The sequence below is a fragment of the Aquila chrysaetos genome, chromosome 20 (genome assembly GCF_900496995.4).
Source record: "Aquila chrysaetos chrysaetos chromosome 20, bAquChr1.4, whole genome shotgun sequence".
Classification (NCBI taxonomy): domain Eukaryota; kingdom Metazoa; phylum Chordata; class Aves; order Accipitriformes; family Accipitridae; genus Aquila; species Aquila chrysaetos.
Genome location: NC_044023.1, coordinates 10,426,137 through 10,451,271, shown reverse-complemented (window position 1 = coordinate 10,451,271; position 25,135 = coordinate 10,426,137). Strand labels below are relative to the sequence as shown.

The 25,135-nt window shown below is 38.5% G+C and overlaps 1 protein-coding gene across 1 annotated transcript in view; it reads left to right on the top strand.

The window, feature by feature from the left end:
- Positions 1 to 780: 780 nt before the first annotated feature.
- The window catches only part of ARHGEF3 (Rho guanine nucleotide exchange factor 3), a 142,089-nt gene continuing 117,734 nt past the window's right edge, over positions 781 to 25,135 (top strand). Inside the window, exons 1-2 of the mRNA XM_029996233.2 lie at positions 781 to 927; positions 14,158 to 14,253. Of these exons, the coding sequence (XP_029852093.1) occupies positions 893 to 927; positions 14,158 to 14,253 (131 nt within the window). The 5' untranslated portion in view covers positions 781 to 892. The remainder of the gene's footprint in view (positions 928 to 14,157; positions 14,254 to 25,135) is intronic.

Sequence of the window (25,135 nt, the reverse complement as noted above, 5' to 3'; positions counted from 1 at the left end):
AAAGACCTGCCACCTCCACTTCATTGGAATTTGCGTTTGTGTTAAGTGATGTACTTCTTTTACTAAACTGGTGCCTATAGACTTTGGTCACAGGAAATAAGTTTATCGTTACCAGGCACAGTACAAATGCATACCAGAAAGATAGTCCCTCATAATCTACTTGCTTCCATCTTCATAGCCCTATTTTTTTTTCTTTCCTGATCAATAGGGCTTCCTAGTGTATTTCCATACTTTTCTGTAAAACAGACGTGCCTATTACGAGCTGGAGATTATTTGTCACTACTTTCCCCAGGTTGTTGACCTAATGGGACCTACTCCTGGTCACTTGCTGTTAATCTCGTTTGAGATTGTGGTGCCGTTTGCCTTTTTTTGGTCGGTCTTCTTCCTTAACTGTTTTGAACACCAGCGAGGCGGTGGGAACTGAGCTTCCGGGGCGGCACAAGCCGCGCAAAGCCCGCGGCAAGGTCTTCGGTGCCCCTTCCCACCCCCGGCGTTTCGCAGGAGGCGGGGAGGCCGGGGAAGAGGCAGCCGCCCCGGAGCCGAGCGGCGGCACCTCGCCGCGGTGGGTAGCTCAGAAGGGACCCAGAGGAGGGGAGCGGGGAAGGGGGGCGCCGAGCCGGGCGGGGTGGGCGGCGGCGGGCGGCAGGCGGGGCGCGAAGCCGCGGGGCGGGCCTCGGCCGGCGGAGAGGGGCGGGCTCCGGCTCCGGGGGGGCCGGCACGCAGCAACACGCGCCTCCTCCCTCCGCCTCCCCTGACAGCCGCCGGGCCGGCTGTGGAACCCCCCGCGTCCCGCCCGCTAACGGCTCCCCCTGCCCAGCCCCCGCCGCCCTTTCCAGCCCCCCGCCGCCGGCTGCCGCCGGGTCCTCGCCGGGGCGGCAGCTCTGCGAGCCGCATGCCGGGAGCCGAGGAGGAGCAGGAGGGTGCAAGGTGTGGTGCTGTCGCTTGCGTCGGGGCTCAGCTCGGGGCCGGGAAGGGAGGCGGCTGCCTGTCAGAGCTGGAGGGGCTCGGCTCCCCGCGGGGCAACCTGGAGGCGGCCAGGCTTGGCGGGCACGGAGAGAGGCGGCCGCGACGGGGCTGTCCACAAAGGTTGCATTGTGCCTCCGGGGGGACCCGCCGCCCCTCACGGACTCCACACGGAGTGGTCGCGGGGCTGCCCCGGCGGTTCGGGAAAGGGCTCCCGCCAGCCCCTGGTGGGTGGGGGGGGCCGCACCCTCCTCCTCCTCCATCTTCTCACGCCATCGCCGCCCTCCTTGCCCCGCTCTGGCGATGCCCCGGGGAGGGGGAGGCACGGGGTTCCCCACCGTCGTAGCTTTGCGCCGCCGAGGTCGGTCTAACGGGAGTCGGAGGGAGGCGGGCGGGAGGGAGGGGCCCGCCGCCTCAGGGCCCCCCGGGCTCCGCTCGTGCCCGGCAGCCCTGTGAGGGGCCCTGAGGCGGCGGGGGGCGCCACCGGCGAGGCGACGGTTGGAGGCGGCGGGCGCTTGACCCGCTTCCTCTGAGGGCTCAACAGCCCTTTTGGTTTCGCTCATTTATTTTCTAAAGGACTTTTAACACTTATTTAGGGACGAATCTCACACGAGTGTCAGTTTAGAAGGAGAACCCCGCGAAGGAAGGGCCGAAGTCCCAGGTGCCTGTTGCCTCTTTTGAAAACCGCAGTTGTTATTATAAATAAGTTGTTCCCCCAGCTGCTTGTTTGGCTTGGCGAGTAAGAGAGCGGCTCCGCCGGTCTCCGGTTTTCAGCCCTTCCCTCCGCTCGGCACAGCCTCCACCTTGGGGGAGGAGGTGGTGGAGATTTGTAGACGAAAGGAAAGTGGAAAAAGCAAACACTCAGCGTAATTACTTACACTTGCGAAGTCAGTTACAGCAGACTGAATATGCTGTAAAAGAGAGACAATGCTAATTAGCATGGCACGGATCGTTGCCTGAATTATTTAAATAGTTAATACTGGTGAAGGCCCGTGGAGGTGAAAACACGGTAAGGTTGTTCGGGGCTGGCGCTGGGGTCGTGTTGCAGTGCCAGTGTTTTGCCAGTTATCTTAGTGATGTGGTTGGCAGTGACCAGAATTTGTGATTGACTGAGGAACCACTTACATTAATGCAAGAAATCCAATTTTGGTACTTGATATCTTTTATATATATATATATATTTCTTAAATCTTGTGAATCTATAAACGTTCATGTATATCTTTTCTGTGTGTGCATACATATATTAATATAATTTATAGTTAAATGTTATTCTTTAGTACCTTGTGTGCTATGTTTTCATAGTGAGAGGGCAGAGAAAATTCCTTCATCCTCAAACACTTGTCATAGAATTAATTTGGCTAATTATCAAATTCTGTAGCATCTACAGAGGTCTGGTGAGTGCAACACAGCTGTTATACATCTGTTATCACAGATAGCGGATGCTGTTATCTGTACAGAATCTGAATTAAGAATAGAAGCCATGGGATTTGGAAACAAATGGGATTAAAATATTTATTGCAGAATAACAGGTTTTGCAAAATGTAGGTAAGGGAGTATGTGGAATGGAGCTGCCCCAGTGTACATGAAATAAGGGAATGCACAGGAATATCTTTGGCTTGTCATTTAGTGGATTTAGCCCTTTTATTTGGAATTTTTATACATGACTTGCTACCTGTTCTCAGTAAATATTTATTACCTAGTTCTAGTGACCCCCCCCACATTGTTTTAAACAGAAATCCCATTTAATTTTCCATGAGAATTGCGCGTATCAGTTAGCAATGTGACAAGGCCTTGTGACCTGTGAAGACACTGTAACATTCAGTATCATTCCCTGCACATTTTCTCAGACCTCCGCTCTGTTTTGAATAGTGCACTTCTTCTCGGGACTGCTTTTGTGTAGCAGTTGTTCTGGCGTGATTCCAAGTTGTGGGAGTGCTTTGTGTGCATGATTTGGAGGTGTATTATGTGGAGTTGCTTCCAGCAAGTGGCCGGTGAGACCACATGTCCTTAAACAAAAATCTGTTTTGTTTTGCTGTTCATGAATTGAAGGGGGTGATACCTGATTCTGCTCAGGAGTTTATATGTAGTGTCTTAATATTGACTCAGGAGCTAGTTTTCCCATGTTAAATCTTTTGCTTTAGGTGCTAAAGAAAATTAACCTGACCTCTTAAGTTCTGTTTATGGCAGAGTTTTATTTTTCAGTATTTTGGGTTTTTGAACAATCTCTTTTGACGAAACATAATTTTTCGGGGTGTTTTTGTGAAAGCATCTGCCCACTGCTACAAATGCTGTAATAAATGCATTTAGAATCTTTTTTGGAGTGCTTTGTGTGTGTGTATTATATTGCAGACGCCATATACTTGGTTAAGTGTGTGCATTTTGAAAAGTAATTTGTTAGAGTTGCCATTTTCTTCCTCTGTAATATGTAGGGAAACTGGCAAATTATATGTTTAGTGGAAAACTAAAAGACTTGGGGTGCTATAAATCATATTATTGATTTATTTTGTTTAACTTAGTCTCTTAACGTTTAATTTAATCAGTCCTTTCCTGTTATTTGTTTATTAAATCTTGGGGATATAAGCATTGCAAGGTCACATAGGATTTACAGATAAATTCTAGTACTTATAGATAAATAGGTAAATCTAGTACTTTCTGATCTGTGACTTTGAAAGAGCCTGAGCAGAGCAGCACTACACTGGAATAAAAGGTGGAAACAGGTGAAAATACTTGAACTTGCTGGACAAAGAAAAGTCTTGAAATTTTCATGTTTGCATCTATACTTATTGGCTGGAAAAAATGTTATCTCCATGTACCTAATATTTTCTAGGTCCTATAAAAGTCCCTTTGATTTTTTTTTGTTTTACCAAATTGTGCCTCTCAACTTGTGAGGGTGTGTTGCAGATTTCAATTGTCCGAGTCATGTGAAATCTGGAATAAACAAATAGCTATGGTCTTGCACAGGTCTCTTAAGAGCATGTAGAACTACTGTGGTGTAGTAGGTAAATAACTGAAAAATACAGGACTCTGTAAATGCACTCCAGTAATCTGTGTTTAGCAAACATCTCGTGCTTTGCTTTTGACTACAATAGCTGCAAAGTAACTGTTCTGAAGTAAATAGTTATACAGCATGTAACTTGTGGTCTCCATCCCCAAATGTAACATAGAGGATGTAAAACCAAACAAAAAATGTTTTCCCATCTAGTGTCAACCAGGGTTGAACATGAAGTGATATGCTGTCAATTATGGAAATGTAAACAATTATTAACTTGCAGGTGCTTGACGCTGTACAGAATCCAGCTGAAATGGTTAGCATGCTAATGGATCAGGCTGTTAATATCTAAACACAAGGGCATATATACATGCATATTTATTTACTTCTTCCTAATCACATGCCTGATGAGTAGTCTAAGGATTTCAAATCTGAGTAAGTGTGCTGCCATAGGTATATGAGTTACTTCAAAGTAATATGTGTCTGATACAGACCACTGCTGAAGGTGGTACTTGAAGGCATGGCCAGTAGTGAAATCCAGTAATCCCCTCCCAAAAAATTGTTTCAACGGAACAAGAAGTAGGAGCTTTATGTTCTTTACAATAAAAGAGCGGTTTTTTTGCTTTTCATGTTAAATCATTATATATACAAACAGAAATGATAACATTATGTGACTAGAAAGGTGCCCTGTACTGCTACTGATTTTTTTCCTCTCTGTATAGGATTAATTACCCTGACAGTCATGCAGTTCCCCTCATAACTCTGCAGGTGTAATCAATGTGTGGTACAACTTGTATTCAAAAAGGTTTACTGGCTTTTATGCCACTGAAGCTTGCATAAACTTGGAAAGTTGGCAGGAGTTATCTGGACTTGAGTGGTTTCTGTAGAGCAAGAACAGCTGCTCTGTTGGTATCATTTCTCAAACATTTTAGTTGTTAAATAGAAGTACAGCTTTCATTAGTTTATTTTAAACACTTCAGCATTTTTCCAATAAATTTTTGGGAATATAACTAGGAGAAGAGTACGTCCATTATGCTGTCTGTACTGTATCAGGAATCCTACTGATTTTGTTTTAAATATTACAGTGTGTCCAGCTAGTGTTCCCTCATAAGGTTCTGTCTGTACCATCACTTTTGTCTTGAAGACAACAACCAGCTATTTGGACAGCACATGTTTTGGGGTTGGCTGACTGCTTCTGCTTGTATACGGCCTTAACTGATGCATCCAGATAGCTGGTTGTTGGGAGAGGTTAGAGGCATGTATGAATTGCAGCACAGTGCTTAAAGCCACCACGTTTGTATTGACACAGGCTATGATGAGTGTATCCCAAACATGGTATCCCTCTGTAGATAGTGAGGTTCTTATGTGAGTACGAGCCTTAAAATACTTTGCCTACAGAAACAGATGCTGTCAGAATTGGCATTTGTTGATGCTCCACAGATAAGTAATTAGTATCCTAGAAAAAATTCTCTCAAGCAAGTCAATTACTGTGTGGAGGGGTGATCTTGCAAACTTTCCCATGTAGGTTTGGGTTCTGACTGTGCTTAGTCTTTAGAGCTTTTCAGCTGCAATTGCTGGAAAGAAGATAATTTTAGGACAATACACCTTTTTGTCTGCCATTCAAATCTATTAAATAACCAAGAAAAATAAATGCAAACCAACTAGATGAACTTCAGTGACTTATTAAACTGTGCAGCAATCCTGAATGAAATAATCATGGTTATTAAGATAGTAGGTTGAAAGGATCATAATTTTAATGTTAAGGAGGAAATGTGATGCCCTTCCAGGCAGATAAAATTTTGAACCTGCTACAGTTCCCTGGCAGTGATGATTCTGATGAAGGGGAAATGGGTTGTGTTTGTCTCAACTGTGGTGGTATTTCTCTTGGTTTTCATTTATTCTTAATGTATTTTTGTTGAGGATAAACCCCTTTGTCATGAGGGAGGCAGGAATATGTTGAAAGGAAGAGAAGAATATGAAAAAATGTGGCAGCGGTTGCATTAATTTTACGCTGGGCATGCATGCTGCATCTCTTTTTTTTTTCTTTTTTTTCCCGAGTCTGTCATTAGCATGAAAAAGACTTAACTGCTAGTTTCAGAAAATTCCTCTTTTTTGTTTAATAAATTGTTCCTTAAATTGGTTTAGCTTTGTATAGCCCTTCTAATATTCTTTACAGAAATAGCATAGTTATTTCTGGAAATAGTTTTCCCCTAGATAAAATCTAGCTTAAAAAAAATCACGGAATCTTTGTGTTTGTCATTGTTACAACTTTTGAGTAACAACTTCGTGCTTGCTTTCAAATTCAGAAGTTTGAGGAGGATAGAGTTAAATTAATCTCAGAAATTGCTAGCTGTATGAGTCACTAAATTGGGAACATAAATACTCATAATCTTTGGAAAGAACCTCTCAACATTGTTTTGCTGCATAATGTCAGCTGCAAAACACAATACAGTATGTTTAGCTTAAAAGTAGTTGTATTTGCATTTGAAATCATAGTTTATGAAAAAGTTTTTGCCCCTTTTTGCTTGTCAAACTGACTAAAATCTAACACGGAGCTAGATTATTACTGTTGTGTTTTGTTTGCTTGTTTGTTGAAAAGAAATAAAAACTTGGAGAGGGGGAAAAGGGTAGAGAAATCGCTAGTGCTGAAGAATTCTCATTGCATGCTGATCCATAAAATGGATAGATTGCGTTGTTTACTGTGTGGTGCTGAAGCCAGATACTTGAAATAGGAACACCTGGATCTTTTAGTCCAGAGAGAAACAGATTTGTCTGAGAATGACATATGTAATTATAACATCAGTGACAAAAAATTCCTTGATATCTATTTACATTGAACAGAATATAGTACTTAGTGTTCTCTGTATTCTGCTTAAACAATATATTTAATTTTGTGCGTGCACCTTCTGTATTTTAAACCTTCTGTTTGAAATGTTCTGTTCAAGTCTTTGCTAGTGTTTCATAATGTTAGATTTTTTTCCTGATCAGATAAGAGGGATTTAGTTGTGTGTCATTACTAAGACACAGAGTACTGAAACATTAGGTTACTTTTTTTTTAAATTGATATGGCAATCAACTACCATCCCTAAAAGCTCATAAACATTCCCTATTCCCTCCTACACTGCTAAAGTTTGAGTTGGAACCACTAAAAGACTCAAAGCTCCTGATAACTTTGCAGATTGGACAGTGTTGATGAGTCCTTGCGCTTCTATTCTTTATTGCAGTCATATACAATATTATATAATATGCTGATACTCAGGATAGACTAAACCAGCAGTCTGAATTCTTTCATAACTCATTTTTCACAGCAATAACCAGCTCAGGAAAATCTGTGTTTGTATTTTGGGAATAATACATGTCCATGTACCTGCTTGTGGTTTCCAGGATGCTGATGTCTTACTATATAAACATATTTAAACAGTTCAGAAAGATGTCCGAGTTGTAACCACATCCTCTCTTTGATGCTGGTAAACTTCTCCATGTGCTTTCATGAAGGTGATGCAAGATGAATTGTAATGTAATTGGTTGTCTTCCTTTTCTTTTGGTAATTTTTTAGGGAAAAGAGCCAAGTCTTGGTAAACTAAAGGCCTAGTCCTATTGAGAACAGTGTCTCATAATAGGCTGTATTTCTCCAGCATGGAACAGTATTCCATGTCAGTGCTCTGGCCTGGTACAAACTTGTATTTATTTAACTGTTGTCTTTTACCTTTTAATCTACTTTGTGCTGACATTAAATATAACATTCATGCTATTTCAAAAATAAACATTGTCTTTTATATATGGCTGGATCGGCTGTCTATAGCAAGTGTATGTGTATGGGAGAGGGAGCCAAACGATATTTGCTGTGAGACAGAATCATTACATTATTTTAAAGCTTCTTCTCTATCATCTGGGAGAGTTCTGATGGAATCACCAAATATGGAGTAAAAAGTTGTGTGCAGTGCCTGTGGTTCTCTGAACTACTTCCTTCAGATATCTTGATATATACACTTGTGTAAAGTGCCTATATAAAACTTACCTCTACTTCTTAAGAGGACAGAAGGTAACTATTTTTAATGAGATGCCTCAAGGACAGGAATAAAAACCCTTTCAAAAATATGTATTTTAAAAGGTCTTCCAAAACCTCATTCTTCAGTGCATCAGGTGCATTTTTAAAGACTTCAGGAGGGTAAGTAATGGTATGCCATATGGGTTCACTGAGGTCAGAACTTACTTGAAATAACCATAGTGTGTGTGAAACAAAGTTTATGGTATGCTAGGCTTGGACTGAAGTGATTATGCAATGTGAAGTTTCTCAGCAATGCCTGCTACTTGGAGTTGTAGTCAGGAGAAATATTGTTCAAGAGCTTCTTGAGTTTTCACTCTGTTTTTACTGAAGTATGCTTTAGTGGTATAAAGAGGTTTGGCAACTGCAGTATCTGAAAACCTCAGAAAAACAATTTGGATAAAAGATTGTTTTTGGTATTTGTTGTATGCAGTTAAATAATGAAGTTTGTTTTAAAGTTTAAATCTGCCGTTCAACAAGCTGTTTGCCTAAAACCGTTGCTGGTTAGGAGCTGAGTGCTATCAGATGTGAGATGCTATGGGCTTGCTAACTTTGTGTGTGGAAATGTGACTTTTCAGAAAACAATACAGAAGTAAATATGTTTGTTCACTAGAAATTACAGACTTTTGTGCAGCTAGTAAGGAAATCGGCTCTTTAATTTTAAAGGTGTTACAATCGTGCTTGCTAATTAGTAATCTAGCGTTCAGGTTTTGTGAGCGTAAAGACTTCTTGAGAGAATGACGGTGTATAATGCTCCTAATTTTTTTTTCTTTGTAGTAGATGCACATTACTATAGTGATGATACTGCCTTCTTTTTCATTAGAAGGAATAATAGTTTCTGCATTAAGGGGTCTTGGGCATCAGTAAAGCTTTTTTTGCAGTTCTCTTATCAACGAAATATAACAAGATATTTCAACAATGCAAAGCATTTTGGTGAAGGTAAGGAGCTGTGGGAACATGTTTTTTCAGAAGATATTGGTTATTTTTACTTCAACTGTAGTGAACAGCTGTTGAATGAGACGTTGTTTTTTAACTACTGCTACTGTGAATATCTTACTTGTCTAGAGGTACCAAATAGGGAGTGGAGGCCAAGGCAAAAAAAGATTTTTAGCCTGAGGATCAAAGTGTATCTACACTTTGTAACACAAGGGGCAGGGGGGAACCAGAGAAAGAAAATGGGCTTTGTGTAGAGAGTCATGATCAGCTAATACTTTCCCTATTCTGCTAGATGTAAATCACAGGCTGGTTTGAGCCCATGGGGTGTTGTGGCTTCAACACTTTTCTTGAAGCTTCTCATTCTTTCAGTTCAAATGATCCTATAATGCTGTTCTGTGCAGGTGTTCGGAGGCTTGAGTGCTGTGCAATACTAGATCATTTCCCCCCCACCTTTATTTTTGTCTATTTAAGGGCAATTACAGAACTTCCAGAATTAAAGCTAAATATAAATGAATAAAATACACTTAAACATTACACGCTGTTCAGTTCTTGAGCCGGTGGCTTACCACTACTAGGCTTTTCTCTGCCATTATGGGGTGTAAGAATCTACACTAAGGCATATGGACTGATAATGCATCAGATGATTGAAGTTAATTATTTTAATGGAAGCATAAAAATTAATTTCTCTTAAGTTTTCTCTTAAGAGAATTTTGGGGTGCTCGCTTCCTTCTGGGTACTCTAGTATCAAACAATCTATACTCAGTCATAGAAGACTAAGTATGCTAAATTTCTGATGTCTCTTCAAAACCAGCAAGGATGTTTCTTCAAGGCTGTTCCCTCAATAAGATAGTGACAGTAGTGTTAAACATAGCTGCTATAAATAAAGTCTTTGACATTGTTTTCCTATGTTTTTGTTCTCGAATTGGCTTTTACCCACTTCCTCCTATTACAGCACAGCACGATCTCTAGGAGAACACCTAATTTAAGTGCATGTTCCTTATCTGGAACACTCAAGGTTCAGTGTACAAACAGAGGATGAGGGACAGAATATGTTTGAAGCAGAGTCTCTTAATATTCATTCACTTGCCTTGGCATCTGGCTTTAAGTTGTTAAGAGGGAAGATGATAGATTTATTTTCCTCCATCAAGTTTCATCATGTATAGTGCCTATGCCATAAAGTTCAAGTCCAAACAAGAGCTGGATGGTGATATAGAAAGAGGCACCTGTGAGTAGCATATTTTTTCTGAACATTGCTCCTTTGCTTCTTGAATCGCATTTAATTTTCTAAGTTATTATTACTGGAGGCTGATTTCTGGGGATAGTGGTAGTATTCTGGTTGAATAAATCCTAAACCAGTATATTCCAAACAAAATTTTACTTTGCCAGTTTTAGCTTTATTTTTTTGTGGTTCACTTTGAATATAAACAATATTTTTGGAGAGTATAAGCCTTACAATAACTTAGCTTTTCTTTCCACAACAGAACAATTCAGTTTCATTTTAGACCTACTGAAGCAGTTCATGTTCACTAGAAATACTTTCACAAAATATTCTTAATGCTTGAAAAAAGATATCCCCTTCTACATCTTAAAATAGAAAAGGTTTTATTTTTAGAAGTTATTTATTCTGAAGAAAGAGTCTAAGAGCAGTCTGTGGCACAAAAATGAGTTGGGATAGAATCTACAGGCTCAGAATTTTTCATTGAAATGACTTTCAAGTAAGAGAAGTAGTGGTAATATTTGGTATCCATGGCTGTGGAAAGTGTAGATGGATACCAATTTTCCATTTGTCATTTAGAAACTAAAAAACTTATGGTATTTTGACAAGGCCATAAAACTTGTCAGTGATGTGGGGATCAGCTGTATAATTACTTCTTGCTCCTGGTAAAGAGTGAACTAGGACCTGCGTAGACCTGTTGTCAGGAACAGGATGACAAAAGAGTATCCCTGATGATTTTCCAGAAGCTTGTCTGACTCATTGCTGTCTGACTTCTGAAGTGTGGATGAGAAGTGCTGCTCGATGGCAACACTGAATAGACGCTTGGTCTCAAAATTTTAACAATCTTCTCCATCTCAAAAGACAGTAAGGAAGGAGGAGTATGATTTGAAAGAAACTGGCTGATACAGACAAAAAGTTGTTTAAGATGCTAGGAGTTTATGCTACAGCAGACAGGGATTACATGATGGGTATTGCTGGAGCATTGTTCATTCTTTGGCATGGGTGTAAAGTTAGAGGGATGCTTTGCAGTACTTGCTCGTATCTGGAGGAAGTGTGCTCTTGGCTGCTGCAGTGCAGAGGACAGGAGAGGGCTGGGCAGGCATGGTGGTGTTTCCTGTCCCCTTTTGTCAGTGGTAGCTGAGGAAGGATGCTTGTCCTCCATTATATCAGCTGGCTGTTACGCTTCTCTCCTCCGCATGTCCAAGTGAAGAGTGCATTTGTTTAGTTAGTGAGTGACTTGGCAGATCTCTCATATTATTGGAAACGTAGCAGTTGGAGGCTGGAAGAGCACGACTGTGTGTCTTGAAAGAGTATGACTCCTGGTATCCAAAAAGCCTGCTGTCTTATCCAGCATATAGATATCTTTCTGAAGATGTGGTGGATGAGACCTTGCTGTCAGAATGAATAAATGCTGACCTCTTGATGTCCGCCTTTTATGTTATAGAAAACACCAGAAGTGGATTTTTGTAAGATCCTAAGGTTGTTGAGGGGAAGGAGTACAATGTGTTACTGACATTTTCAGATATTAGACTGGGAATGTGAGGGAGTTGAGAAGTTTGACAAGATGTATTCCTCTCTGTATTACTTTAGGTAGTTTTCTTTGCAGAACATGTGAGAACATAATTTGGGTTTATGCCATATTTCATTTATTTTCTGTTAGATATATTTCAACCTTTATTGTCAATTGTTCACAGAAAAGTTTGTAATGCAGTAACTTTTATCACTTCTTCTGTCCTCTGCTTTTACTCTAGTTTCAGTGTGGAAGTCTCAATGCAGAGATATGTATGGAGTGTTTGCTTAGATATTTCCCAGAGTGGGGAGGGGAGTGCTGAAAACTTTTTTTTTTTTTTTTTTTTTTTTTTAGTCATACATTGAACACTTGTACTACTCTACTACTAGTTCACAAGTGAACAGTAGAAGTTGGATTTTTTTTTTTTTTTTCTTTCCTGGAATGGCAACCTTGTGGTTTTGTAATTTGAATCTTTCAGCTTCCAACTTTGAGAATTAATGGACTGCTTAACCTTCCCTTGAACCTTTGATCTTACTTGTACGAGTGACTGTAAGAGGAGGTAAAACTCTTATTGGCATAACTTGCATGATCATTGAAGCGTCTGGGCTTTCCCAATGTAGGGTAGAAATTCATTGCCAAAAGAAAAGTTTTAATTTGCCCTGTCAGGAAATTGCTTCCTGAAAGAGGGGAACTTTGCAGAAGATGTTTTGAGTATGGACTCTTACATTGTTGCTTCAAAACATATTTAGGAACAACTCCTCTCTTCCTGTGCTATTATAGACTAGAAGCAAGTAATAATTTAACTTTCAACACCTGCTGCTGAGCCACTTCTAGAATTACTAGTTTTTGGTGTGAGTTTGGTGGTTTTGTTTGTTTGTTGTTGTTGGTTTGGTTGTGGTGGTGGTTTGTTGGTGGTTCTTTTTCTTTTTTTTTTTTTACACTTTTGATTTTTTTTTTTTTAAGTGATCCAACTTCAGAATCAGGAGTAAATTTGAGGTCAGGCACAGATCCAAAAAGAGGTGATCTGGGTAGCAGTCTCTGTTCCTGCCCTCACAGAGGTGACGCTTTTGTTCCCCCTTTCAGAATAGTTTTCTGGATCTTGAAAACAAGATTTCAAGAAATAAATTTGCTCAGAAACAGACTGTGCAGAATTTTTATCCCCTTCTGTTATGAGGGATGTAAAAAAACCTGCAAAATTAAGGACCTGTTCTTGTAAGTCCATTCTGTTTTCTCTGGAATGGCAGTGCTGTGTGCTCTTCACAGCAAAGGGCAGGCAAAAAGAAGTCCAGTCAGCACCAAATTTTGGTTGCTGGTTTTGGGACTTCTGTCAGATGAACATTCTTGCTAGGGCTGTTTATCTACTCCTGCATGGAGAGAATTTTGATACAAAGACTGGTGTTCTCTTCAAAGTACTCGTTTTGTGAAAATTGGCCTAATCTGCCTGCCATTGATGGGACACATGCATTGTACTCAACTTTTCATGCTGTCCATGACTGTCATGTCAAGATTTTGACCCAGGTTTCACACAGGTTAAACCAGCTTTGTAATGGTTCTTTATACCTTCTTGCAAAAAGCTTCTTGAGAAGCACAGTCTATTTTCTGGTTATGTTCTAGTAGATATTAATTACCATACAGTTGAACCTGTTCTCTGTTAATCAGTTAGATCTTTGTGCTGATCAAAATAGAAACCAGGTGTCAAATCAAGTCAAGTAAGATGACTTTGATGGCTAAAAATATTTTTTTTCCTCTCTTTTAAAAGAAGGGGGGAAAAAAAAAAAGCTATAGGTGTAAGAAGTTCCATGTTAACATTGTGGATCCTGTTATCAAAAAATAAACTTGCCTTACATAGAGACTTCATTTGTTCTTACCATGCAGGTCATTTATGTGAAGCACCTTTGGCCATATAGACCTTTAGGAAGTGTAACTTTAGAATTGCAATGGCAATAGCCAGCACTTGGAATATGTCTGTGCTGTTTTTGAGGGTGACTTCAGCCATGAATGAATTGTTATTTTCTGCAAATCAGTAAAGTATGATCTTAAGTTATTAAAATATGGATCTTAAGTTATTAAAATATGCTAAAAAGCTTCTGTAAATCTTTACATATGAGAAATAGAAATTTTCTCCCCAGTGTTGTGGGGATCATTCCATGGCAACACTAGCTGTGACTGCTGGTCTGAATTAACATAACTGACACTATGCATAGCCCTGGATACAGGCTTGCTGACATCAACTCTTTTGGCATGTATTCAGAAAAGTAAACAAAAGACAATCAGTGTTGAGTTTGGCATAACTAGCAAGTCCACGAAACTGCCAAATCCTTCTCAATGTATTCATCCAATTAATCCCATTGATTTAGGACATTTACTTAAGTGAGCAAAACATACTGTATTTGGTCTTAAAGGTTCTTGTCTGAAAGTTTTGGTTTTCAGGTGAATTAGTAAACACATTCTTCACTTATGTTAAATTTTTCATGTTTTTTAATGTTGTTCCTTTGTAGAAAAAAAATGAATTCTGACAGCTCAGCACTTACCATGAGTAGCCCTGCTGTAATAAATCAGTGTGCCAGAGGAGGAATGGAAGAAGATAAAGTTTGGTAAGCTTTACTTCTACTTTTCTAAGAGGTCAGTAGACAGCAATATTGGGAGATGTAGTTTTAAAATTAAGTCAAAGAATTACTTGCTATAAATGTTTGCATTAATTTTGCATTTTTTAACAACAGAGAAGGAAAAATGGAAATAATTTCTTATTTTAGTTTTGAATTTTTAGCAGATGACCATGGAACAGGGTGTCATGGGGGATGGGCAAGGGAAAAACTCCTGTTCACTTCAGCAGTGCACCAGTTGTACTCATGGAATCTTTCACATATGGCAAATGTCTTAATCTCCCAGTGCTGTTTCTATGCTTGTGCGATGCTATTACTAGTACCCTTCAGTCCTGTGCAGGCTTGTGGTATCCTGAGATTCACACCGTTGGAGACATTACAAAGTCAAACAGTTTCTACTTTTTATTAAAAAAAAAAAAAAATTTGCACTGGAGAAAAAAAACCTACGCAGTTCAATGGTAGTTGTGGACAAATGCTTACACTTTAGGACAGGGGTTTTTTTTGTGAAAACTGCCACTGACTGTGCAATTTTTAGCACCTCCTTTGGTGTTTTCATTAAGGGAACAGGGTATTGAGAAAGCATTGAGACTATTTCAGCTGTGTTAATGAGAGCCTTTTATTGAGAGCCTGTTGATTTTTACTTGCTGTTGTTCACTGGGGTTTAGCTAGTGTTTTGTTACATTATTTACCATGTAGAAAACAACCAAATAAACTCATGACAGGAAGCACGGCACTCATATGGACAAAAAGTGAACTTACGTTGTTTTTTGTAGTCTGAGAAATACTCTTGAAAAGGTAAAGAATTAAATATTAGCAAATGAATGTTATATTTCCTGCTGGATGCATGTCAGGAAATCATGTAGACTTTTTTTTTTATGTGGGGTTAAATTAACAGCATCATAGTAACTGGAAAGTAGTTTCTTTTTAAATGACTCCCACTGTTCTACTATTCCTGGAATATCCTCAAAGCTAGAAACAAAAATCTTTGGATGAAAGGGCTGGATGAGGAAGACTTGTGAGCTTCCCTCCAGACTCCCAAATCTAATGAGGGGTGGGGAATTGTCACATACTATTCCTTTGTTTGATATTTTTACTGTTTTTTATGCTGCTTGTGGTATCGAGCAATATAATTTTGTTTTCTGCATGGCATTTTTTTGTAATGCTTCATGGCAATTCTTGGTAATGTTGACTAAAATAGTGAGAGAGTACAATTTATGTTATCAAGTATTAGAGTATCATGAATAAATGGTATTGTTGTTACAAATGTGTAATTGACCTTGGGGATAGTGGTGGAAAATATAAGAATTTACTTGTCTACTAGTCTTTGATTTGCTTTTGGTCATGTCTGTCCCACTCTCCCCGACCCCCCCAAATTCTTGTCTATTTTTTTTGTGTACAGTAATCTACAATTTCTTTGACATACATTCAGTCATACTGGCTAATATTTTTAATCACTGCCTTTCTGCAATTCTTCATTAAATTAGTCAGGTCAGAGCAGAGATTGTTCTCCAGGAATTAAATACATCTTTTTATTTAATATCCTAGGATGCTTAGGAGTTCTAATTAGGAGATAAAACAGGTTCCTTTTTTCAGACATTGTAAAATTACCTTGGTATTTGAGGTTAAATAAATATCCACAATTCCAAATGCTCATCTGCAGGAGCAGACATGCTCTCAAAGTCCCTCTGTTGTTGCTAAGCCAAGTTATTCAGTGTGTCACTGAGATGCAGAGAATTGTTTCACGTCGTAGGATTAGTTTAATGCAATTTACATTGCACTTGGAAATAAAGATTTCTGTAACCTCTAGAGTATTTACACTGACTGTATACTCACCACTGTATACATGGATGTATGCTTGATAAATATTTTCAATCAGTAAGATAAATGTGAAATGAAAATCTTAAATTAGAATATCACCTTGTAGACTTTGTTGGCTATGAGTAAGTATGTGACAGCTTATAAGAGTGCTAATTGTGGCAGTAGAAACTTGGACTGAATTGTCTTGACATTGAAGTGTTTATTACCGAAAGATAAATCGATGAACACTTCAGTGGTTATGGTTATAGTGAGATTTAACTCTTCTGTGGGCAGAGAATAATATATGCTGTCATAGGTTTTGATATCTTTTTATATTTAAGTACCATGTATTAGGTTATAGAAGTGGTATAAAGAGCCAGGTTATCTCTTAGTGTAAATTGTGGGGCCTGTGCTGAATTACAAGGAGCTAAAAATATTTAACCCAACTTTAGCTGTGCTTCATATATTCTTAAATGTGTTTGAACCTGTATATCAACCAAGAATATCACTTTTACTTTTGTTAGTTTCTTATTTTGTAAACCACAATCTTGTTTGTTAAAAAGGGCATCATGTTTGCAATCTGTGGAATTTCAGTTGGGTTTTTGATTTGAGAAGCTGAATAGCGGTCTGATGCATGTCTGGTATCATGAATGCAAAATGTGGCCGATGTGAATTCTTTACTATCTGTGACTCAGCTATTACTCGGTAGGTGCAGTAAATACAGTGGTGAAAATTTCATTTAGATTTATGTGGAATATATTTGAAGTTTGCTAAAAAATTCTTTTGTTTGGTATTGTGGGGTTTTGTGAGTACTAGACCTGAACAAACATTTTCTCAGCCTAATGAAGTGCAATGTTGCACTTTGTTACTGCATCATGCATTTATTATTGTTTTTTTCATAGTCTGATTCTTGAAACATATTTACATTCTGCTGTGTTCTCAATTGTTTTATTTTCATGAAAATGTGACTGCTGTTAGTCATAGCAAGATCAGGAATGTATACTATTAAAAGTATGCAGTGACAGTGTAAATTATTCAATCAAGTCAAAAGTCTCCACAGAGCAAAAGCCCTGAGCAAGACCTTACCTAGCATTTAAACATCACTTACGATGCATGTAAAAGGCTTTGATGTTGCCTAAGGTCTTATATTCAGCCCCCCTAGAAATAGAGGGAAGAGTAAATAATTGACTGGTGGTGATTTTTACTCAGAGCCAGAAGACAAAAGTTCTTAATTTTTTTCCTTGACTAAATTATTACTAAAATGTGAGCAACAGGTAGATACACTTAATACCAAGGACATTAACATTATACAACAAACTTGTGGTAGAATTATCCATATAACCTTAGTATATGGTGAAGTTTTCTCAAGTGCTGTAACTAAACTTGCATGCATTGTATGAATGTTGTGTATATTCCTCAGTGAAAGCATGGTGCATTTGTTCAGGTGATAAGTGTAAATTGTTTTTGTCTTGTCCCATTCCTTAAAGTTGGGATCTTTTATATATTTATACTTTGTTTATAAATTGTAAGTGATGTTTTAATGACTGCCAGTCAGTATTTTATTCTAATAAACTACCTACTGCATGGTATCCTGTTTGAAATAAAGCTGCCTTAAATACTTTTGGCATGATATATTTTTATATTGGGGATAGATTAGAGGATAAATTATGAAATGGAAATAGTTCACCAATTTACTTTCTCCCCTTTTATAGATGATAGTGTAACTTTATAGAAGACAAAGTATACTAACAGTACAGTACTAACTAGATAGAATTTTGAAGTTCATGGACAGGAGTGCAGGAAGGAAGAACTCTTAATTTCAATCTCCCAAAAATGCTAATGGGTATTGCGAATTTCATGTTTTAACTACTGACTATGAAGAGGACATCTGAAACCTTATCTGCTTTCTTTCTCTAGAGCTAATACCAGAAAAAGAACATAAACTGATAAGATATGAAAAGCTTGTAGAAAAAAAACAACCAAAAATATAAAAAAATCAGCTCTGTTCCTCGTTACATTGTATAGACATGTACAAATTCTGCCATTCTGTTTCATCAGTGGTTTGTATCTGCGTAGTTTAGTACTTCTACAAGATAAAGTTAATTGAATTCTCAAATTTGCAATGCTTCAATTGCTTTTATTGCTTTTTTCCCTCCAACACACATAATATTACAGCAGCAAAAAAATGCTAGTAGTAGTACGAGCATGACTGGTGTAAATGTCTGATAACTAGAGGGCACCACGGCAGAGTTCTTGTGTGAATCAAATTAAGCTGTTCTTGATAAGCAGGAATACTGAGAAATTTAGCTGATACTAATCAGATGTTAGGACCATTCACTATCTGAGCTAGTATGCAACAGCAGTTGAACAAATAAAGGCTTGAGAGCCTTGAAATTCTAGAAGCTACCAATTTGGCAGGTTCTCAGTTTCTTAATGTTGAAAATTGCAAGAAAGGAACTAAAGATAAGGGAGCAAGTGGGAACTGTGTCAATTTGTCTATGCTTACTACGAAAGTAGCTGGCTGGCACGTTGTTTTTCAAAACAAATGTGCAGGGGAATTGGAAGTTTTCCAGTTTGTTATTGTGTGTGGGTTTAAAATGTGCTTCCTCTGGGCTGGATGAAATCTTGCTAGTCACTTCTTTATCTTTTTACGTAGGATTAAGTGAGGAAGTATTTCAGCTTTTTAAAGCTAATAATTGAAATTTGGGGTTCTGGATCTCTTCCGTGACTGGGTTTGTGGTGCTTTGGCTTTCCATTTCTGTCTCTAAATACTCTGTCATGTTGCTTACTGTGACAGTCACCATCACTTTTAGAGCAGATCTCCCTGAAAACTGCCTTTGTCTGTCATGAGGTCTGAAGAAATAAATTACAAATTTTAAAACTAGCCAAACAAGCAGTTATATGTGGACTCCAGTGCATTCTGACTGTCTTTGTGTTTATGACTTGACTTAAACTGAGTTCGGGGACAGAAGTGTCTTTAAACTGTTCCTGTTTGTTCTTTGTCTTCTGCTGTAACAGCTAGGTTGTTTTTGTTTCAGCTTTCCTTTCCAATCTGAGATGGAAGTATTTTTGTTATCTATAAAGGCATGTGGGTAAGGGTGTTAATCCTGGCTGAGAGAGCAGTGGCTTGGAAATAACAATGTTAAGGATCTTATGTGAAAACTTTTATTTGGAATCTGTCATTTTTTGAGTTATGTGTTTCGTCAGGGGATGGAATTACAGTCATGTTTCTGCACTAAACTTTAATAGAAGGATAACTTGCTTTCTGATCAATTTATTGTAGAAATTGACAATTTGTAACTATTATTTTTGGTGACTTTTTGGGGAAGGGGGAGCTATTGAAACTCCAGTCTGTATAGTAAGAAGACAAACTTGGATACTGAACTTGGGTATTACAAAAATTAATTTCAAAACCAGCTCCATAATTGCATACATTGAAAGAGAAAAGCTTACTGTCATATCTTAATGTGAATGTATCTAGGGTGCAGAGAGATTGTTAGGATCTTACTCCTAACATTGGCTGGTGTGATGCATGGCACTGCTGCTTGGCATGCAGTGTGGCTGGGCAGCCCTCCTGATGAGATCGGGTCAGCCATCTGCCCTACATACAGCTGTGTCCTCATGCCTAAAACACAATCTCTGCAGGATCATGCCTCAACATCATCTCACAAAGCTGGAAGAGCCTACTTTTCTTGCTCATTATTGGCATAACAGTCCTCCTAGCTCACCATTGTCTGTATGAGGGCTAGATACAACACATTGCACTGCTCCTATTGAAAGGGATATTCTAGAAAAGGGGCACAGAATGGTAACTATGACTGTCTTTCATGGGGCTGTCCTCAGGATTCTAGAGGCTTATCCTGTAAATTCAGTATGGTTGAGATTTCGAGGCAGGAAAGAAAGAAGTACAATATGGAATCCCTGAGATTCAGGGTTATATGAACTATCTACTTTCCCTTGCACATCTGGCTTCTGCAATTCTTAAAACTAGACCAGCTCTAAATAGAGGAATGTTGAATGCAGCAGTGACTTTATGGTTTGTTCCCAGGCATATATTATATATATATAATCAAATATTCATTCCTTTAGTCAAGTATGTGCTGTTACCTCTGATAAGAAAAACATAAATATTTGCCAGAAATATTAAGGAGTAAAAAGTTGTGTACCATTCTGTGTTCCCAAAAGAGATGTATTTTGGGTGTTTTCCACTTCCCTTTTAATGGTCCAAGTTAACTTCTGAGTTTTCTATTAAAAAGGGAAAAAAAACAAAACAAAAAAACAATGGTCTTCTCAGAGTTTGAGTAGGTCACCCAAGCCTATACTAAGGATTTACTTCTCTTTTTTTCTTCCAGTAGTTTAAAGTGGTGTGGTTATCTAGAATGTGGCTTCTATAAGAAAACATGGCACTTGCTGTATTTGATCATTAGAATGAGATTTTGAAACTTTTTTTCAATCACTAAGGCCTGTCAGAAGATGCGAGAGAAACAGCCATCAATAAGCAGCAAATTAGTAATTTTAACCAAAATTTTGATTTTCCACCTTGACAATCCAAACCTTATTAAATTAAAATTACTTTCCTGGATCCTAGTTCTATATGCTTTTCTTATTTTGAATTTTTTTTTTTTAATATGAGTAATTAGTAATGATTTGCTCATTTAGGGATAGTTACCCAGAAATCTTGTATAAGTGAAAATAACTGCAACTTTTTGACAGAAAAAAAAAAATATTTTTTTTTTTTAGTATTGTAAGTGACTGATGAAGATAGAGCTCTTCTTGGTTTTGGGCTTCACTGAAGCCTCGCACATTGTTTGGTGCTTGGCTGTTCCTTTCCCTAGGCAAGGAACGTGGTATACTTTGGCATATAATTAGGAGAAAAGGTGTTTTACTGTTGTTGTCTTTTTTTTTTTAATATCATGGCCTTAGAAATGTGAAATAGAACATTGTAAATAGTCACAGGAAATAATTAATTGAAACATACCAGTTTTTTTTAAATCAGTAAAACATTTGTGAATGAGGCTTCGCAATAATCTGGCTTTTGCAGTGAAGCCAATTTAAAACACTCTAGCCCCTGTGTTGCCTGTTCCTATTTTCACTGTTACTTGCCACCACCTCTGTTGTACCAGTACTGTATTTACACATTCTGTGAATTAGATTAAAATAGTTTTGGTTAAAAATAGCTTTCCCAAAAGGAGATTAATTTTTTTTCAGTACTTTTATATGTAGCACAGCCCTACAAATAGTTGTTTGGTGCAGCTCAGAGGGTGAAAAACTGAGGTATGGGGTAGGACACAGTGACCAAGAAGTGGGGAGTCACAGGGTTTGACCGCTTTACTAGGACTTCCTTGCCAAAACTTTTTTATCCTAAAATGGTAAAATAGAGTTGTAAAATATATAAGGAAAAGTAATCTCTAATAAATAGACTAAATTTCATACTTATCTTCTTTAGATAATTATTTAGAAACTTTAGCTTTATGAATAGAAATTTCTTTTTGATCTTTATTTTTGGTGCTGTTTCATAACTGGATGCAGTATCTGGTATGCATGTTTTCTAGGGTTTGCAAGAGCTTCATAGGTGAACATTACTATTTTAAATGACTGGAAAAAGATTTCTGGCTTCAAAAATACACTTGCAGTATGTAGCTGTCTGATCAAAGGAAGGAAGTAGGCTCATGTAGTGAGCGTATTGACTTCACTGGAGCAATATGAAGCTATAAGAATTTATAGAGCCAGCCCAAGAATGATACAGGCCTGCTTTAAAGACGTTTTTCTTAAAAGTGACAACAGGGATTTAATTATAAGTATTGTATACAATATGTCACAAAAGAAGTTAAAATTGATATTGTTAAAAGATACCCAGTTTGTTTAATAATACGAGCACTCTGCAGTTCTGTTGACTTTACTGGGACTAATTCACTGTACAATTAACTTGTGAGTAAATTATTACAAGAGCAAAACTTTCTAGCTTTTCCACTGAAAAAATGACTAGTGCCAAAGGCACTAATTTTGTTAGCCTACTTCTAACAGCAGATTTTCTTTAGGAGGCTGGCCTTGTTTTATGTCACAGGTGATGGAAAAAAAGAAACGGGAAAGCAAGGGGAAAAGAAATAAAAATACTGGGCAGCAAAAAGTCAAGAGTTGCAGGTTAGCATATAAAAGAAGCACGTGTGCAGGGTGGAAGGTGGGGAAAGGAAGGTAGATGGAAGAGGGAAAGCCTCAGGCTGCCGTAAATGTGTTTGTTAGCTGGACTCTCACAATTTCCAAAAAACATTACTATGTGCCTATACCTATTCATGTAGCATTTCTATTGCGGTACAGTCCATTCAGTCCATAGTGGTTGGGCTTACTGTGGCTGAGCTCTTATCTTGGTTGTGAAGCACTTTCTCACTTTTGTAATTCTAGGTTCTTAACAGCTGTTGCTGAGCTAAACTATTTTTGGTCATTCAGTTATTTAGGATGCACCAGGCTTACAATTACACGGTTAGCTTTTAATATGATTTTATTTAATAAGGAAAAATGGTTCTACAGTGAAGTTCTGCCCAGTGGCTAGATATCAGATCACTCGCTGAACATATGGGTTATGTTAATATCTGTTGATTATTGTTTTATCTGAGCTTTAAAATTTGGAAACTCTTTGGTATAGCAGAAGTAGTTATTCTGGGGTATTGTGCAAACTGTATTTGAAGCTTTTTTTACTTTTAAATTAATCTGCTATTTAAAAACCAAATAGAAATAACAGGGTCAACTGAGATTAAAAATATGCTTGAACTGATAAGCCCATGACTGCAATGTGAGCAAAAGTAAAGTGGGAAAGCAGCGGTGAGCAGCTGAAAAATCTGCATTTTCATTATGAGGTAGTATGTAGATACCACATGGTAGATACTTAGCTTAATGCATGTGGTTTTAATCGCACAACCCTTCTTCCTTTATGAGGATCAGAATAGGGTAGCTAAATTGCTTCATACTGTAGCTCAAAGACAGGTACTCAAGCTGACTCCAAACTTGTGTGGGAAGTAAGGTTTCGTGACATGAATCATCATAATTCTGTTGCAGCTTTTGCCATCTGCTAACTGATGAAGGAAGAGTTAAGCGTCTGGAATTAAGAGTGAGAAGAGAAACAAGTTTAACAACTTTCCCTGTTTCTCCTATATCCTTGTTCAATCAGTATAAATGAGTCACCCTGAAGAACTGAATTAAAATGGCTCTAGTCAAGTGCAGTTTAACTGCAGATGTTAGTGATTAAAAAAGGCACATACATGTTTGGAGAATACAAGGTTACAGTGTCTGCAAAAAGGAAGTCCCATAGGTTGCAGATTAACACTTTAGATAGTCAGATGAAATTAATCTTATTTGCAAGAGGCCTTAAATTAGTTGTTTTCTAGTAATGTCTTATTGCAAAGACAGGAAATACTCTTCTTGGAAAGCTGAAGAATATTCAGGATAGTTAGCATAACCTAACAATTATGACAGACTATTTTAATAAAGCAGATAAATATTTACAAAATAGATTTAAAAAAAACCCAGTTTTATCTTACCTAACTGTTGTGGTTTATTTAATGTACTTCTCTGCCCATAAAAGGAGTAGTAGCATTGAAAATTGTTATGAAGGAATCATTTGCATTGGGACTTGCCGCCTGAGAGCCAGTCCCTTAAAGGAAGTGGATGAAGATCCAGGAGAGCGATGTAGAACATGGAGAGGGTGACTCATACCAGCTTCTGTAGCACACCCAGAGTGAGAGATGAGAATGTGCTGAAATGGTTAAAGTAAGAGCAGTCGCTAACTGCTGACTTTAAGTCTCATGCACACATGAAATGGGCTTTGTAACTGAAGAAAATATGCCCCAGAGGCAAATACAAGTTTAAACATATGTTTAATCATCATGTCTTACAAAACTTGGTATGGATTGCATTTCCTCATCCGGGATGGGATCAAAAAAAAAAAAAATCTTCATTGCTGCCGTAAGAAAGAAAACTGTTCAGCTTGCATGCTGGCCTGAATCTGAATCCCACAGGGTGGCAGGATTGATCTGCAATTGAGAAAGGCTGTTTTCTCAGCCTGGCAGAGGAACAAGTTGCTCTCAGTGTTGAACCCACTGGTGTCCTGGTTGCTGGTTGTTCTTCCCCTTTCCCATCCCGCCCTTTGTTTTTTTTCTGGGACTGCATAACGAGATATAAGCAGAGGTGAGAGTTATTGATTGGTTGTTTCAAAAGCAATCTTACTGGGCTAAGGCTGCTGCTTGTAGGTAGTACTTAGTGGGGTTTTTTTGCAGGGGCTTTATTTCTTTTTTGGTGAAAGATCACCACTCCCTAGCTTCCTGGATAAAGCAGTCATCTGCATTTTGTACCTGTGATTATATTGTCTCTAGGTCTGTCACGAATGACATTTTGTTATGTGGCTTTGGTTTAGCAGCTATTTAGGATTTATTAATATTTGAGATGGATCACAAGATTAGGTTGTAGAATTTCAACAGTACTTGAATCATCAGCCAGTTTAACAGAGTGACTTAATGGGATTTGTTGCAATCAAATTTGCAACCATCAAATTTGCAACCATCAAATTTGCAACCATCAAATTTGCAGCTTAAGGTAAAGATTCGAAAATGACAAGGATCACCTGAAACTTACAGCAGGGTTGCACACACAGATGGAGGTTAAATCAAATCACACCTGCACAGACAGATAAAAACAGTTCTGAACCACACGGACAGAAAAAATAGTTCTGAACCAAATCACACAGAGACAGACAGTAGTTTTGAACCAAAGTGCAAATGCACACACACAGATACAACAGTTCTGAACCAAATTTTACACACACACACACACCCCCCCCCCTGCCTCCACCGAGCTTAACCTATGATTCAAAGTTCTCTTTCTTGAGTTTCATGAATTACTCACTTTTATGTGCTGGCATGCATCAACAGATGGCCAGTGAGAAATCAGGCCTTTTAAGTCTTTGCAAAGTCATCAACAGACGATCTTTCAATCCTCCCAAAATCTACCCCGAGAGGTGTCCCGGCTCAGGGGGAGACTGCTTCACACAGCTCGCTGCGGTCCGGAGAGCTCAAAAGGTCTCACCTTG